Source organism: Phycodurus eques, chromosome 8 (assembly GCF_024500275.1).
Source record: "Phycodurus eques isolate BA_2022a chromosome 8, UOR_Pequ_1.1, whole genome shotgun sequence".
Lineage (NCBI taxonomy): Eukaryota > Metazoa > Chordata > Actinopteri > Syngnathiformes > Syngnathidae > Phycodurus > Phycodurus eques.
The window spans coordinates 15,112,813-15,130,732 of NC_084532.1; the positions used below are offsets into that span (position 1 = coordinate 15,112,813).

General features: G+C 40.4%; 1 protein-coding gene across 1 annotated transcript; it reads right to left on the bottom strand.

Annotated features, from left to right (window-relative positions):
- Positions 1-7: 7 nt before the first annotated feature.
- uhrf1 (ubiquitin-like with PHD and ring finger domains 1) lies at positions 8-16,011 on the bottom strand. The gene is given in 18 exon segments (XM_061684671.1): positions 8-1,331; positions 1,425-1,523; positions 1,736-1,884; positions 4,866-4,905; positions 4,907-4,966; positions 5,092-5,229; positions 5,332-5,494; positions 5,593-5,699; positions 5,856-5,960; positions 6,156-6,263; positions 7,483-7,606; positions 7,677-7,863; positions 8,659-8,774; positions 9,031-9,246; positions 11,191-11,345; positions 13,221-13,487; positions 13,609-13,771; positions 15,899-16,011. Coding segments are annotated over 17 exon segments (2,334 nt in total). The 5' UTR covers positions 13,762-13,771; positions 15,899-16,011; the 3' UTR covers positions 8-1,184.
- Positions 16,012-17,920: the final 1,909 nt, after the last annotated feature.

Genomic DNA, 17,920 nt, shown 5'->3' on the forward strand with positions numbered 1-17,920 from the left:
TGTTTTGACAAAAAACGCAACATGTGCAAGCAGTTCTAAAACCATATATCGAAACTAAAAAGGACATTACAAAATTTCAGAAAATATACATTTCCTATTCTGTAAATCTTGGCCTTAACAACACAGGCCAGCTGACAGGTGGTGGTTATTCAAACTGCCACTGCAATTAATGGAGAATTATCACAGAAGGCAAGCAAGTATAGGAATTACACAAGTTGATTAATGATCCCATTCAAGACCACTGTATGGGATTTTCTACATTTTCAAGACTTCCTTAATGCAGTTATTTCGTAGTTTTCAAAGAGTTGAGGTCCCTAAAGGAGGCAAATGACTGGATAACAATATATTAATAAAAAGGTGAAGAGAGAAAAACATGAGCTTTCCTAGACTCAACAAATACCTAAATGGGGGTTCTATATCACACTCTAAGCACTTTTCTTTGGAATTAAACTTGTTCCTAAGAATCCAAATACATAGTCTTAAACACCACTCAATGAAAATACAGTAGATGGAAATCCAAAACATAGATCTTAATCTATTCTGCATGTTAGTGCAATTCCAATTATGTGATTTTGTCAAAGCAAATTGCAATTTATAGGCTGGCAGGACAACCGGTCTAGTTGGGACTTGATTTAGAGGGTGGAAGAAAGAAAGAAAAAAAAAAGAAAAAAAAAGCAGAGCAAGGTAAGGGGGGGGGGGGGGGGGGGGGTTTATAAAAAAAAAAAAAAATCCTTAAGTAAAAAAAGCCTAACTGATAAAATGTGCGACAGCCAGTTTAAGACCAAGAAATTACCCTTGTTATAATTGCGGGAAAGGGGACATTTGGGAAGATAGCTTAAGATGACTTAACCATCTCTTAAGGAGTGCTAAAAAAAAGAAAAGAAAATACACTGTCTGAAATGCCTTTCTGGGTGGAATTAACAAGTATGAGTTAACGGACCAAAAGCTATAAAATCACATTTTAAGGTTGCAATGCCTTAAGGATACAGGCAGTAACAGTAAAAATTTCATTACCAACACATCATTGAAGAACCATCATGGAAGACAGTAGCATGAAAGTCCACAAAAACGGCAAATTTATAAATCATAAAAATATATTAAGAGAAACGGATTCTTTGTCTAACTGAAATTTGCCCTTACATTTTGCATTGTTTCCACCATGGCTGAGTCACAGGAGCCTGTGATCATCGTCCATTGCTGTAACCTGGGAAAAACTGATTTAGGATCTCTTGCAGCGGCTTGTTGACAGTCATGGAATAGTTTTTGCCCAAGTCATGTCGGCAGGCCGGGCAGGTGTACACATCTGCTTTGAAAGAACGCTGAAGGCATTCCTGAATGTTGAAAATAAATATATCATCATGTCAATAAGTAGTTTATATCACTCCCCCCCCCCTTTTTTTTTAAGCATTACTTTTTTTTATTACCTTGCAGACATTGTGTTGGCACTCAGTGGTGATGGGCCGATACACCACTTCTTGGCAGCAAACGCAGAGGAAAACCTCTTCAACTTTGTTCAGAAATTTCTGCAGGAGCAAAACAGATGTGTGAGAACATAATTAGAACACTATAGTTTTTGCTAACAATTTGTTTTATTCAACGTTTCCCCCTCTCCTATTGTGAAAGTAATCCTGAATCTTGACCAGTCACTTTAACAAACCACCTTGTTGCCTTAATAACAATAGACTAGTGTTTTCCTTGGACCTGTGACTCTGCAGAAACAGACAGCAATGCTCACCGGGCCGAGTGACAGCGACTCCATGGCTTCATCCCACACTTTCTTGTTTTGTGTGTCATTCTTGATGAGTGCCTTCTGCTCTCCAGACAACTTGTAAATTTCCACCTTCACTTTCTTGGGACCCTTGGCTGGCGAATTCTTTGGAGATGCTGTCAGAAGAACAGGAGAATTCTAAACGCACTACTAAATGAAGTGGTACAGGCAGTATTGAAATTTTCTTTTAGTCAGTTGTTTCCTACAAAGAATACAAGGACATTTAGTTTTGTAGGCTACTAATCAGTTCAATACAGTTTACTACTGCAAATGTCCCAATATAAAACTGGCCTTTGGGATGTTATCATTGCATAAAATTTACATTTCTCAAAATAATGGATGTACATTTGATATCAGGAGGCCATAAATATTGTGTAATATTAAAATTTCATACTTCCACTTTTACCCTGACACTGATTGAAAATGAATATATCATTTACTTAGCACCAAAGGTGGAATTCACGAGATCCTGATGTCTCATGATTGCAGTGAATGTAATGTTAAAGATCCCATGGCATCATTTTTATTTTTTAATAATCTGGTACCATTTTATCCATCCATCCATCCATTTTCTACCGCTTATCCGAGGTCGGGTTGCGGGGGCAGAAGCTTTAGCAGAGACGCCCAGACTTCCCTCTCCCCAGCCACTTCCTCCAGCTCTTCCGGGGGGATCCCGAGGCATTCCCAGGCCATAGTCTCTCCAGCGTGTCCTGGGTCGTCCCCGGGGTCCCCCCCCCGGTGGGACTGTGCCCGGGACACCTTACCAGGGAGGCGTCCGGGAGGCCTCTGAATCAGATGCCCCAGCCACCGCATCTGGCTCCTCTTGATGTGGAGGAGCAGCGGCTCTACTCTGAGATCCTCCCGGATGACCAAGCTTCTCACACTCTCTCTAAGGGAGAGCCCGGACACCCTGCGGAGGAAACTCTTTTCGGCCGCTTGTATCCGGGATCTTGTTCTTTCAGTCACAAGCTTTGGGTAGGCGAGGGTAGGAACGTAGATCGACCGGTAAATTGAGAGGTTCGCTTTTTGGCTTAGATCCTTCTTTACCACAACGGACCGATACCAAGTCCGCATAACTGCAGACACTGCACCGATCCGCCTGTCGATCTGCCGTTCCATTCTTCCATCACTGGTGAACAAGACCCCAAGAAACATGAACTCCTCCACTTTTATCAAGTTAGCAATATAAATTGGGTTGGAAATGCCCAGGATGCCCTTTTTCAAGCTAGTCTTTTACACCTGCCAATTGAGACGGCCAGATTTCTCTTAAATATTTGATATGTAAATAAGCTTTGTTCTGATTGGATGACTCTTACTCATAATTTAAATACAGAAAACAGCTTTCCTCTGCTTGGTCCTTGGCGCTATCGCAGCCCTGTGGCGGGCAGGCGATCATCGCAACGTCGCGTTTGGCTCCTTTGATGTTTTAGTATCTTTGTGAAGCATAATTAACCAAGCATTGGATTGTTGGGCAATTAATAGGAATTGTGGGACGTGCGTGAGAATTAAGAGGGGCATATTTTTAGGTTATTCTCATCATCCTTTCCCATTCATTTGAATTGAACCTGTGCTTTCATCGCTGGTGACAATTAATGCAATCTTAACTATTTAATCCACAGCTACATTAAAAATTATCAATATAGTTAAGTATTGTAAACAACATATGTACTGTGCATACTTATTTGTATGGCTGAGACTCGCTTTGCTTAAAACCCGAAAATGCCATTTTACATCCAACTGAGTTCAGTGGGTGGGTGGGTACCAACCATGAAGTTGGTAGGTACTTGAATATTAATTGACGAAGCTACGTCACAAGAAAGCGATTTCAAATCTACCCATCTTTCAAAACTTATCCTATTTATTGCCTTATGCATTCAATCGACAAACTGCATAGATGTCAAACTTAAACCATGTCACAGACTGATTTTGACTTCTGTCAGGGGTATTCAACAAACTTTTTGAAAGGTCCAGATCAAGAAAATATCTTAAAGCAAAGGTCCGGAAGATCATCTAGTGTTTATTTAATGTGATATATATTTAGGTAGCCTGACTAGTCGTCTATGTCTGCTTGTAATCAATACCTCAGTCAAATCAATTTATTATTGTCAAGTAAACACAGAACTAAACAAATACACATGACTGCTGATATGTACAGTTGTGCTCATGAAGTTTACATACCCTGGCAGAATTTGTGAAATGTTTTTTTTTTTTTTTTTTTTACTGATGACTAAACAAGGACCATCGTTATTTTCTTCAAGGTTATGTTTTATTTAATGATTGTCCTTCTCTGAAATGCCTGACAGTTTAATTTGAATCTTAATTTGAAAATAAATGTGTTTCACCTGGCCCTTCACGTTTTCTTTAAAGAATTGTACACATCTTGCAAATTCTGCCTGGGTAATGAAACATGAGCACAACTGTGTTCTCTCGTCTACTAAATAAAAGAAGGGCTACACATTTCAAAATAAGAGCAGGTAAATAAAAAGAAAGGTATACATGTTCAAATTAAAGTGCTTAACTTCAGAAATAAGAGTGAGTTTCCCCTTTTCTGTTTGGCATTTTAATTGACAACAGTTAAGTTTCGAACAATTTTACATATTTAAATTTGACAAATCTTAACAACTGAGCTGTCTTAGAGGTTATGTTTTTGTTCCAAACCTTTATGTTTTGTTTTATAATGGCGTTTTTCCGTCTTTAACTCAAGTTCCACGCCGAGTCTCTTTCTCTCTCACCTGCTACATTTCTCCTCTTCTCTGTCTGGGCTGCGCGCAATCAGTGGTTACCGCTGCGCCTGAGATGCAGATTTGATTGGCTGAACTCACATGTGATCGGTCGGTTCCTCACTACAGTAAAGCCTGTCATGCTGCGCCGCTTAAAATAGAAGCACTCTGTATGCCTTGAATCATAACCTCTCTTTTTTTGGCTATGGCGTGGGTTCGTATGGCACTGCTTCTGGGTCCGGACCCGAACCCCAGTCTGCCAGTTAGTGACCACTGACCAACGTTATGCATAAAACAGGAGAAAAAAAGGATTTTGATGGCTTGGGACCTTTAAGCAATATGCATTTAAACCGACCAAATGTGGAAAGTTAGCCTACCGCTGCTCTGAGACGCTCTCTTTCTCTTTGCCTTGCTAGGGAGTCTCCTCTTCTTCCACTTCATTTTTGTTTTCTTTCTCCTTCTGATAACCTGCAGGATACTGTCACAAGATTGAGTGGATTCAACAGTAAGGCCAGGAAGACAGCATTGTCATGAACCTCAAAGATTGCATCCATATTTTTATCTACTCAACATCTACAACAACATTTGTGTGGTGATCATTACCTGCATGACAAGACCAAGCTTCTTGATGCGTTCCTTGCCATCTCTGGTCCATGGTGCTGGCTCATCGTCATCCCGCTTAAGGAGGTAGCGCCAAACCAAGAAGCCAGATTTTCCTTTGGCAGGCCAGTACTTCACTATCTGAATTTAAGTTAAAGAAACATAAATATACCGGTAAGTCAATGCTATTCAGTCAATGAGATAACTGCTAGATGCAGGAAGCGTTATAAATTTTAATATTACCTTGTAAATTCCGTCATATCGGTTTCCTTCCTTAGGACAGTATTTACTGTGCTTGCAACCCTTCCAGCTGCGAACCACTCTGACTGGCTTCCCATCCTTCCAGTTCTTTGCCTGAGCACCATTCTTGTCATTGACAGGAACATTGCAGTTGAGAGCAAGTGCACTGGAGAGGACCATAGCAAATTACAATAGGCTATATAAATTTGATTTGTGGCTTACAGAGATTCCGACAAAGTAAGGTAGAGCATACAAGAAACATACCGGTTCATGTGGGTAAGTGTCTGATCACATGATTGCTCAGCAGTCCTCTTGTTCCCAGACAGATCCCGTCCTCCAGAACCAGTGTAAGTAAACTCATTCCCATCATCCTATAACACAAAGACAAAACATACAGAGGAAGTCCACACCTAAGTTTAGTTACACGGTAATGAAAATGGCAACATTATCTGGCTTGCTTTAAAGTATACCGTTTACAGGTATTGCTATTTTTGGGAATTGCTACTGTTCAAAAGAATTAAACATACCACATCATCTTCATAGCCTCCTGCCAAGACCAGAGAGTAGGCACCATCATTGCTCCTGCCGTGGATCCCAGCTACGTGTGGCCTATGGACGCCAGCCTCACTAACCTGGAATAAAAAAAATAATAATACTGGTAGATACTGGAATTGAAGACCACACAAACTTCCAGCATAAAATAGCCCCTGATTCTAATATTCGCTCATGAATACTAGAATCAGGGGCAATTTTATTTAGCGCTTATATTGCTCTAGCACACCCTTGCGCATTTCCTCATGCATCAGGTGCAGGCTTGATAGACTGACCTGAACTCTGAACTTCCACAATGAGCCAACAGGAACACCAGGGATTGGGCCATGGTGGTTTGATGGGACAATGGTACACTGCGTGGTTCGACCAACACAGGCCATTCCCTGAGGAGAGGACACAGTCAACATTATGTCAAGACAAATCTTTGCACTCTACCTACCTTACCAATGCACACTATTGTCTAGAAAGTCATTTCAATAACGTAATAAGAAATGATATTTCAATTAAAACTGGGATGAGATTTATCAGTGGAGCAACAAGCGGTTGAACAACTTCATATTTTAAATAGTGATGCTGAGGTGGTGATAGTCGAGTTAACCGTTTATATTATTTCCAGTTGGCGACTCACTATCTGTGCAACCGTTTGCCTTCAGCCTTCAAATAGAAGCCCACACTCAATGTCATCCATGGGTGCAATCACTGTTACAGTGACCTCTCCTGGCGAAAAGCAAGGCTGCAGTGGATTTAAAACCGCTTTGAAAAATCTTTGACACACACTCTGAATATCAGTGTTCTATTAAAGATTGATGAACATGTGCAGTGAGAGTTCTAGGGAAAAATGCCTCAGCTTGGGTGATCGTGAACATTGCTTTAACGATGTGATATTTTACATTATCGAGTATTCTTACGGTCTCTAAAAGAAAACGGACAGCATATAAAGAGGAGGGAAAGGAGGACGTACATTAAGGTTTAACAAGTGGGTGAATGGTCACAAAGAACCTCAATGGAACACACTGTACAGTATAGTTTGTTTGTTGACTAAGAGGAAAACAACACAGGTCATTCAATGTACGTGCTGGCTTCCCAAATGCAGCAAATTTAAAGGGAAATTAAGAGAATGGATGACACTGTTTTAATCGTATATTCAAGTGGGGGATTTATTCATTTTGGATAACATTTTGCTGCTTGGAATAGATGAGGGTAACCCTAACCCTATATAAATGGACATAAATGAGCAACAAAAAGTAAAAAATTTTTAGGATCAAACCTGAGACTTACAATACAGGACTGATGCACTACCGACTGAGCGAGCTGAGAATGTGACTATTCCTGCTATAAAACAAAATCGACAAGTGCTCCTCCGACAAAACTATTTAACTTATCACCTGATAAATGAACCAGTCAGGTGATTCATTCAGGAAATGCAGCAGTTACCACTTCTAACGTCACGTCACGTGATTTGAAACAAGCTTTGAAGCACTGGTTCTATGGAATTGGAGTTCAATTTCTGAAGCATGTATTGAAGCTTCAGTGGTATCAGTATCTAGTAGCAACCTTGCATGTTTCAATAATTAGAGAAACAGATTCAAGTCATAGACTCACCTTGCCCCAGTCCCTCTGGCTTGAAGAGCTGGCAGAAGCCATCTTAGCTTTTTTCTTACTCTCCTTCAGCTTCTCTCCAGCGAGCACAACTTCATTCGAGTCATTGCGGCAATTTGGACAGTACCTGGTCGAGTCAAACACGAAATGTTACAAAGTTACAAATTCAAAAGAAAGAACACTTTGATCATACTGACCAGTCTTCATCTTCTGGGATGGTGGTGAGTGGTGGGTTCAGGCAGTATGTGTGATAGGCCAGGTCACATTCGTCACACAAAAGCTGTTTGTCAGGATCTTGCTTGATGCCGCAAATGTTACAATTACACCAGCGGCAGTTTTTATCAGGATCATCCTTGCAGCGCTTGCACTCAGGTCCACTTAATCCTGGAAGACAAAAAATATTTTCTTATAATGCAGCCTTACACCCCTATCCCACTGGCGGAGACATCGCCGAGACTGATCAGTCACAGCGACTACCAAAAAGTTCTATTTTGGTTTCATCTGACCATATGACATTCTCCCAATCCTCTTCTGGATCATCCAAATACTCTCTAGCAAACTTCAGACAGGCCTGGACATGTACTGGCTTAAGCAGGAGGACACATCTGGCACTGCAGGATTTGAGTCCCTGGCGGCGTAGTGTGTTACTGATGGTAGCCTTTGTTACTTTGGTCCCAGCTCTCTGCAGGTCATTCACTAGGTCACCCCGTGTGGTTCTGGGATTTTTGCTCACTGTACTTGAGATCATTTCGACCCCAGGGGGTGAGATCTTGTGTGGAGCCCCAGATCAAGGGAGATTATCAGTAGGTCTTGTATGTCTTCCATTTCCCACTAATTGCTCCCACAGTAGATTTCTTCACACCAGGCTGCTTACCTATTGCAGATTCAGTCTTCCCAGCCTGGTGCAGGCCTACAATTTTGTTTCTGGTGTCCTTTGTCAGCTCTTTTGGGCTTGGCCATAGTGGAGTTTGGAGTGTGACTGTTTGAGGTTGTGGACAGGTGTCCTTTACACTGATAACCAGTTCAAACAGGTGCCATTAATACAGGTCACGAGTGGGGGTCGCCATCAGGTCGGCAACTATTCTCCAGCTCAGTGAGATAAGGGTATTAATCAAATTGAAAAACACTTGTGAATTTCAAAATACTAATTAATCTCTAGTGAATACTGGTGAATCTCACTTTTCAGTGGGCTCTCAGATCCAGCCGGTATAGGACTTTGAGAACCAGGCTCCTCAATTTTGTAAATTTCGGTCACAAACATGATCCTGCAGTCATTGAGAGAGTCCCCTGCATCTCTGCAACAAAGAAAAATGAAAAATTATTTCAAGTCTCATTTGTTCACAACAATACAGCATAACACAAATTTAGCAACTTGAAATATTAGCACCAAAGCTTGAGATTTCAATAAAACTATCCTGCATCTTGAGATCCATATTCCCTCATGGGATTAATAAAGTACATCTATGCATCTGTCTATCAATGAGCACATGAAACAGTTACAAAAATATATAATTTGCAAACAAACATCAATTTTCACAACATTGAACTCACCCTAGAATAATCTTAGCGTAAATCTCTCGCACGGTGCGCGTCTCCCTTTTCCTCTGGATTTCAGCATCATACCAATAGCCACGCTCCTTCGGATCATCTGGATTGTAGTTGACCATAACGATCATACCAGGCTCCAACTCGTGCCACTGGTGAACAGTCCGGGCCCTTGGGCGTACATCCTTAGCCAGAAACGGGATCACTCCATTCTCTGGGTAACTTTAATGGAAAATATTCAGACTGTTGGTCATACTAAGTAACAGGTCGTCACCACTCATAACTGTTCCCCTCAGATTAACAAATTTGTAACTCATCCACACATAAGGGTCTTTTAAGGGAGGGAGGTATCAGGTTTATTGAAAGATACAAAATGAGGCCAACTACTACTGTCGTACAGTAGTATCAAAGAATTGAAGTGTAAATGTGTGTAATTGCTCAACACAACAAGAATGGGCTCTTTGCACATAGCACTGTGACATCACGTCCTTTGTGCAGAATACGGTTTACCCTCTCTCAGTTTGGCGAACTTCGACAGCTGTGTATTCGTAGTTTCACCTAAACAGCCAAGCATGAGCCCAATAAAAGATAAGATTTTTTAAATTCCAAAAGCAACATAATACCATGAACATTGTTGTGTTCCTATGTGCACATCGTCATCAAAGTTAAATGGTAGGGCTGCACGACTATGGCCAAACAATAATGATTATTTTGATCAATATTGTAATCATGATTATTGTTCATGTGAGGAAAAAAAATTTTTTTTTATTGCATTACTTTTCATCAAACAATATGTAACAGTTTTTAGTGCAAACTTAATCTTTAGAGAAGAATAAGTGATAGATAAAACAATGTATATTCCTCCTCCCCCAAAACAATTCTACTTTACCAAGAGATAACTGAATAAATATGCAATTAATAAAGTGCAATCACGAATTTCAAATGAATGGAAGCAAATACAGTTAATGCATAGAAGGCAATAACATTAGGCTGTAAGTACTGACTTTTCATTTGAAAATCCCCGTCAATATTATGAATTGTCAAGAACAGGTATATCTCCATTATTCTGCTCGACCATTGGTCACTTGTGCACCGTCGCAAACCTCTCCATTTACTCCCGCCGTTTTTTTTCATTGCAGTAAGGCCAGCTGAAAAGTTGAAGTCGAAGGAGCCGCTACAACGATCAGTAATAGTGTTTCTAAATGTAAAAATCGCCGGCGATCAGGCTCATTTAATCGCGGCAGCCAAAATCGCAATCACAATTAAAATTATTGTGCAGCCCTTTTAAACAACTTTTTAAGCAACCCCGGATTTCCCAGCAATGTTTAACTCACTCATGATTATGTGTATTGGTCTGCCCTAGAACCTGCTCTCCTGGACAAAGCAGTAGATTGAAACTTCAAAATAAAAGAAGAATTAACTCATTAAAGAAATAGATGCAGAAACTCAATATTTGGATGACATTCAGATTCTACACAAGGTATGGAAAAGATACCCACAATGTCAAGCTCCTCTACAGTCACACCGTGAGTTTTTTCATGCTTATTTATGGATCTGAAGCAGATGCGAAGTGGCTGTACAGACTATGCTTGTCTGTCTTGCCTTTATTTTACACTGATAATGCCAAACAGATTTATTAAAAAAAAAAACAAGAATAATTAAATACACTTGCAACACAATGTTTGGTATTTTCTGCTTAAATAACATTTTCATAACAACATTAATGCAATACCACATACATATTCAAGTACTAACCGGGAGTGTTTTTTTAAGCATATTGATAACCTATATCTAACGTAACCACAAAGTTAGGAAGAATACTGACTTATTGTTCATATCTGTAGATGCAAGATGAGGCATAGATCTTTAAGCCCTTCTGTAAATTGCTGCTCAGTGCTTTGAGGGAGGACTTACAAAGAGGATGTACATCTGCGATGGTTAGAGTTTGGGCAAGTCCTGTAAACATTGCATGTTGAATAACGCAATTTATCAAAACCGGAAATGTATTAGCCATATATTTCGGCAACACAGGAGATTACGTGCAAAGAGCCTATTGTCACCCAGGAAAAGGGGGGTTTCTGTTTTAACAGGCTATCCAACTCAGCTTTGTAGTTCAAGGGAGCGTTGATTTAAGTATTTGAGTTAACGTTTCACATTTAAGCTTACTCGTCATATTTCACGTGGTACAGTATCTCCTCCTGTTCGTCCTCCATCTCAACCACATCCTCTTTGGGAAACTTGGGGCTCTTGGTGACATTCACAATCTGGGCCTCAAACCACGCCCCCATATTCAAGTCCCTTGCATCCACCATTTCATTGACCTTGAAAAAAAAAAAATGAAGAAAAGATTTAATAGAAAAGTCTAAACCAGGTGATGGCATTACAAGGGATGGGTATGATAATCAATTTGTGGCTTGAAGCAATAGGAGCAAAATGGAGTGCCACACAACCAGTAAATTGTAGGCATTTTATTTTTGTGCTCTGTTCGTTTAATGTTGGGAGGCTTAGTTTGGCTGCCTCTTATTTTACAAAACATTTCTAATTGTTACATAATTGTAAAACATTTTTTTAAATAAACGATGTAAATATACACTTACCAAGTGAGGACAAAAAAAGCTTCTTAAAATAACCATTTGTAATTTTGTATACGTGTATGTTTATTTTCGTTGGTCAATTAAGGACATTTAGTAAAATGCCCATTCCTAGCTCAAATTAACAGTGCCGTATGCTTTTCTGGCACGCATAGGACAAACAAATCATCGAAATACGGTCTGCCAAATATATACACCACTGAATGTATAAGGCTGCACAGTTAAACAATACACATGCCTTTTCCTGAAATAAAACCAGACAGGTGTCCAACATGGAGGGTTGGACATCGAGAATCAATTAGAACCGGGACTAACATTCCGGTTCTCCCAGAATCGTTCAAACTTAAAACTTTACGTTTGCAGTTTCAATGCCTACAGCCCGCCGATCCTGAAGAAGAAAGTGGCGAAAAACAACGAAGCAGCAGCGAAAACCAATGACGAACACACACGAAGACATGATTGTGCCCAACGGGCAAAAAAAGTGTGTCTTAACTTTGTTAAAATAAATTACCAGTTGCGTCAGTGCAACACTTGGAATAAGATGATACAAATTGTATTTTAATATACAGATTGTGCAAAAGAGGCTTTCACGATGTGTAGAAGTCTGACACGCTCCCTCCCGCTCCCAGCCTCAGCCTTCACCGTGCGGAACTTCTGGGAAGTCAACTCCCAGTCAATCGGTGAGTGTGAAACAATAAAATACATCAATGCCAACATTGAGGCAGCTAATAAGTTAAAAGGTGGGTTGCACTATTGCACTGATGGTTTTTAGCATGGAGCTGCTGACAGACAAAAAAAATATAAGCTTAACATTGAGCTAAAACTTCAAAAGGCCAAACTAGCAACTTTACATCACAATGAATTGGGGGAAAAAATTCACAAACGTTGTCTCACAGTATCACAAACACTAACCTTGTGCCCCATCGGTGGGTAGGTCAAGGAATCAACGTTTTAGAGCATTTGGTTCCATTCATTACTCCTTTTCTTGCCGTCTAATTTTACTTTCATTTTCAAAATTCACCGGTGTCGTGTGACGTTTCCTTTCGTGCCAAAATGCTGAATTCCGGTGCATACCCTTCAAAATAAAAGGCTACAAGCTTAAAACAGGAAGTCAAGTTAAAACTTGCACATACAAACCATTTGATGTGACAAAACAGTCGCAAATAACTTTTAACAAATGCTATATTTAACGCTTTGCTATAATAAATAATGAATAAGTCAATTGGGTTATTAGTTCCACACACATTGCCTTTTAGTTCATAGGTTTTATTTTCGATACTGGTTATAAAGAACCCCGAGTCAAATGTTAATTTTAGTCTATGCTGCAGGCTGCTAAGAAAACATGTTTATAATTTGGTTACCCTTTATTTAAACCATGGAAACTTTTTTCACCCAGCCCCCTAAAAGAATCTGAATCGAGAATTGTTTGGAACCGGAATTGAAATAAGGAACCGGAGAGGGGACTGGAATCCCTCAAATTCAAACGATGCCCAACCCTACCAACCTGAGATCTAAGTTATGCACCTGTTTTTTTTTTTTTTTTTTTTTTTTAAGTCTGTACAGACAGCATGTTCATGATGAAACAACAAATACAAGCTAACCTACCTTGTAAAACCCGAAGCCGGGATCCTGGACCTCCGGGGTGCTTGTTTGGGCAGAGGTACTAGCAGTCTGAACCTCCATCTCACCATGAGTCGAGCTCTTGTCAGATTCACCCTGGGTTGAGCCGCAGCCAGAATCAGAGTCAGAAAGCTCAGCTTCTTTGTCCTTGTTTTTGGCAACTTCAACATGGGGTGTGTTCTGTCTAATAAGCAATTGCACTATGTCGTTAAGGCCCACGTTGTAGTCAAATATTGTGTGTCCATCCTCCATCTAAAGAAAATAATTAGGAACATGGTGACACTAATCACAACAGATAATCCAGTACAGACTCGCATTGCATGCAAGAGTCTACATCAAAACATTCCTTAACTCAAGTGTGATTTCACCTCACCTGCTTGCCACGGTAGAACAGCCTCTGTCTCTCCGGCTCCACATTGAAGAGGTCAGATATCTTCAGACGCAACTCGTCCACCTTTGTAAGTTTGGACAACGAATCCACCCGGTGGGTTTCTTTGCCATCCATTGTTCTCACTTGAATCCACATTGCAGCTGCCCTGCATTGAGATTGACTACAGATTAGATGAAAAACAATTTCCCACTTAGCGTCTCACAACAGTCACTGAAATAAATCTAAAAAAATAAAAGATATTCAGTTATTTTCAACAGAATGCTACAGCATCCACCACAGCTTTATGGGTTTTTACAGTACGCAGTAGGGATGCACCGCTATTGATGCTCAGAAATGCTCACTAAATAACAGACTTGAGCAGGAATCATTTCACATTGTTTTGTGTATAACAAGAAAGGAGCTTGGTGGAGGAAAGTTGCAGTCAAACACGTTGCACATGTTAAAGACGTGCTGTCCATTTCATACATTGCAAAAGCAGTGATTTACTGATATTGATCTACTTCAATTGTGTACGCAGCCAAAAATAAACTTCCCGCAGCTGAATAATATAGTCAAAAAATACCAATTGTATCGACTACATCCTTGCGACAATTGGCACATTAATTATCACTGTAGGGGGTGGCATCGTAACATGTAACGGCATGCCTGAAGCCTGACGTTGTAGACAGGCTTATTTTGCTTGCCAAAAGTATGTAGCATACAATGTTCTTTACATTTTAGTGGACAAGGTTAATGTTGTAAGGACACAGCAACTTTTATTCATGTTCAATCAGTGACAATTTTGATGTAAAATATCAAGCACAAAGACAACATTTGTGTTAATTTATTGACGTTACATTTAACAGTTGAACTGTCCATCCATCCATTCTCGACACCGCTTATCCTACTCAGGGTCATTGAGCGCTGAATCAGCCTATCCCTGTTTACTTCAGGCGAAAGACAGACTACACCCTGAACTGATTGCCAGTCAGTCACAGGGCACATAGAGACAGACAACCATTCTGAGCAGGAACTGAACCCATGCTGCCTGGAACGAAGTCACACAAATGTACCACTATACCATCAGTGACTTAGCTGAAATGTCTTAAAGTTTAATAAGGATTCTGTTTAAAGGGGCTTCCTCCCAGAGAAGCACTTTTAAAGTTAGTGTGTTTTAACAAGTTAAAATGTTTTTAAAGCATGCTGGGCAGCTAAAACCACTGAAAATCCTTTTTACCGGTATATGGTCTCTCAATATCAGATTTCCACCTATTGTCTGTGGGTACTGGAATGTATTCCCCACCATAAATGGTATTAGCACTGAACAGAATGTTTGATATTTCCATTAGAAGTGTTATAGTGCCTTGTGCACCATTTGTGCCCTGAATGATACAGTGAGAATCTGAACTTTGTAGGTATACAGGTATTGTGGATAAGTGACCACTGTCATTAATTGGACAATGTACAGTGCAGTGATACTATTGGGGGGGAGGGGCTGTCACTTCTGCACATCACAAAGGGAGGAACAACCTCATTTAAATACAGTGCGGGAAACTGCTGCTGGCCACGCCCAATTATTTTAAAAGCAAGCACATCCGGACGCGAGGGAGCGCTAGCAGACAATGTGGCGTCGCTCTGAAAATATAACGTACCTAAAGATTACCAAAACATAACAACAATAGAGTACGCGACGGTGTATGTATGGGCGCCTGGTGCTGTAAAACACCTCGTACGGTGTTTGGCGTCCACTTTGACAACCAGTCTCGCGTGGTCCGCTACACCAAAAGCAGAGGACAAGTAACAATAGAATAGCTCAATTCCACAATCAATGTTGTATTTCACGTTATCGTGCACCTGGAAGTCATTTTTGAATGCATAGTTAATGAATGGCAAAAGGGTACCTTTCTTAAAGTGACCCATTTGTTTCGCTTTCAGGGCAAGCGAGCATGTGGCGAAGCCAGTAGATTACAGCATTCCTAATCATTAGTACTTAACCGTAAGCAATTTGCGATAGCATAGCAAGATTCACCCGAATTCATTACGAAGCTTAACCTTACAAAAAAAAAGTGACTAACACAAAAGTTTAAAAGGCGGTATATTAGCCAGTAGACATTCGCTTTCGTTCCACAGCTAGAAAGAGCCCCAGCAAGCTCGGGAAAACTTGGCTGAGTTTCACATCCGTCCGCCGTGGTAAGTCAATATAATAAATGAGCTAACCTTGCTATGCTCGGCACTGGCTTTGAATATCAAGAACGAATTGAAAAGTGTTCATCAACACAGAACAACACGTTACCTGTTTGTGCGTCCACGTGAAAAAAATAGAAAATTGTGAACTTGTTCGTTTAACCTCTGTAACTTCTCAACAGCTCCAACAAGCCCAACTCAACAAGCTTGTTGGCTTCTTTCAATGAGTAATTCTTCAAGACTTTGATATCCCGCCTGATTTTACAAGTCGTTACCGCTATTGGCCTTTTTTCTCCCACTCTTTGCATTTCATTGGCTAGCAGCGCCGTCAATCGTCAGGGTAAATGGCGCTCAGTTTCAGCGCGCGAAATGACATTCTCGTGGGCGCAGCTCGCGTCTAAGCACCTATCGCGAGATCATGCCGTGCCCTGAATCTCCAGCCCGTGGCGGTGGCAGATGCTTACGCTTCTGCTTGTGGTAAACAACATTATGGCGGTTGCTTCGTGTAGTCTTTGAGGGCCTCGTCACTTGAAGTCTCGCGTCACAGCTGTGTAGCCTTTATCTCCATGTGCATTGTTTATTTTGAGAACAATTGGGCTAAAAGCAAAAAATTATCTCTCAAGTATTAGTACTGGGCACCATCTGCAATGTAAAGTTCCATAAAGTCTGTTGGACACCTCACTTGATTAAATTAGCATTAATCTCATATTTTGATATAATACCAGTAACTCGAGGTATACGAGTCATTTGCACTGTAATTACCAAATAACTAGGATTTGCAATAGTACACAATTTAAATAAAATATAAAACACTGAACACAAATAGCCAAACAATGTCCTTAAGTTAATCACCACAATTGAGTATTTACATTAAGTGCATCTCTTGCTCAGGGTTTAATGCATTTAAAATATGTACTTTGGATAAGTACTCAAACATATTACAAATTGATAACTGTTTTGAGATGACAGGAACAAATGTTCACCATTTGAAACAACTTTAGACAGCAAAAAGTTAAAATACAAGGTTACTAACTAAAACTTAGTACACTTTATTCAAGTTTCATCTTTCATTTTACATAATAAAATATTGCAGTTGTAAATACAGACAATGAAGACTTAAAAAAAAGAAGCTAGAAAGCTGAATAAAATGGTTTACCTAACTTTTGGAATGCTTGTGAATATTGTCATTCATCCAGGTCATTTTATTCTTAGGACATTGAATCGATCGCAACTGGATTGTTCCGGTTGTCTAGAAGACGTTTTGCCTCATCCGGGTAGGCAACATCAGTTCATGCAACAAGGCTTAGGACAGACTAGCCTGAGCCTAACTTTTGGAATCTTTTCTATTGGAAGATCTTCCATCCATTTTCTACACCGCTTGTCCTCATAGGGTCGCGGACGAGCTGAAGCTTATCCAAGCTGACTGGGCAAGTGGCACGATACACTGTTGACTGGTTGCCAGCCAATCACAGGGCACATATTGACAAACAAGCACACCCACATTCACTTTTATGAGCAATTTCGAGTATCCAATCTCCCTAACATGCATGTTTTTGAAATACGGGGAGGAAGCCGGAGTACCCGTAGCAAACCCATGCAAGCATGGGGAGAACATGCACGCCAATGAAGGAGGCGCTGAGCTGGGATTTGAGCTCAAGACCTCTTGACTTTAAGACACCCAAACGGCGCTGGCTCCTTTTGCACTAGCAACACGAACACAGCTGGAATACCAAGTGAAAAACCAGACAAGCACAAGGAGAGCTTGCAAACTCCACAGAAGAAGCTCAGAGCTGAGATTCAAACCCCTGAACCTCAGAACTGTGAGGCAGACGTGCTAACCAATCAGCTAAGTGAAAATGATTACTTTGGAGCACAGCAATCTGCTTTGAGGTGCCCGATTGTAGTGCATTAAGGCAATTTACCCATCAAAATGGATAAGCACAATGTTTCTGAGGCCATCACTGTAGTAAGTATTTGAATACAGTACAGTACTCAGCATAATTGAGTAAACTACAATATTTGTAAGAAAACCTTGAATTTACATTGAGAATCCATATTTTCTGTGGCAGACTACACTATAAAATACTCCCACAAATGTGGACCATTGATTGCAAGTGAGATTTGTCAATCT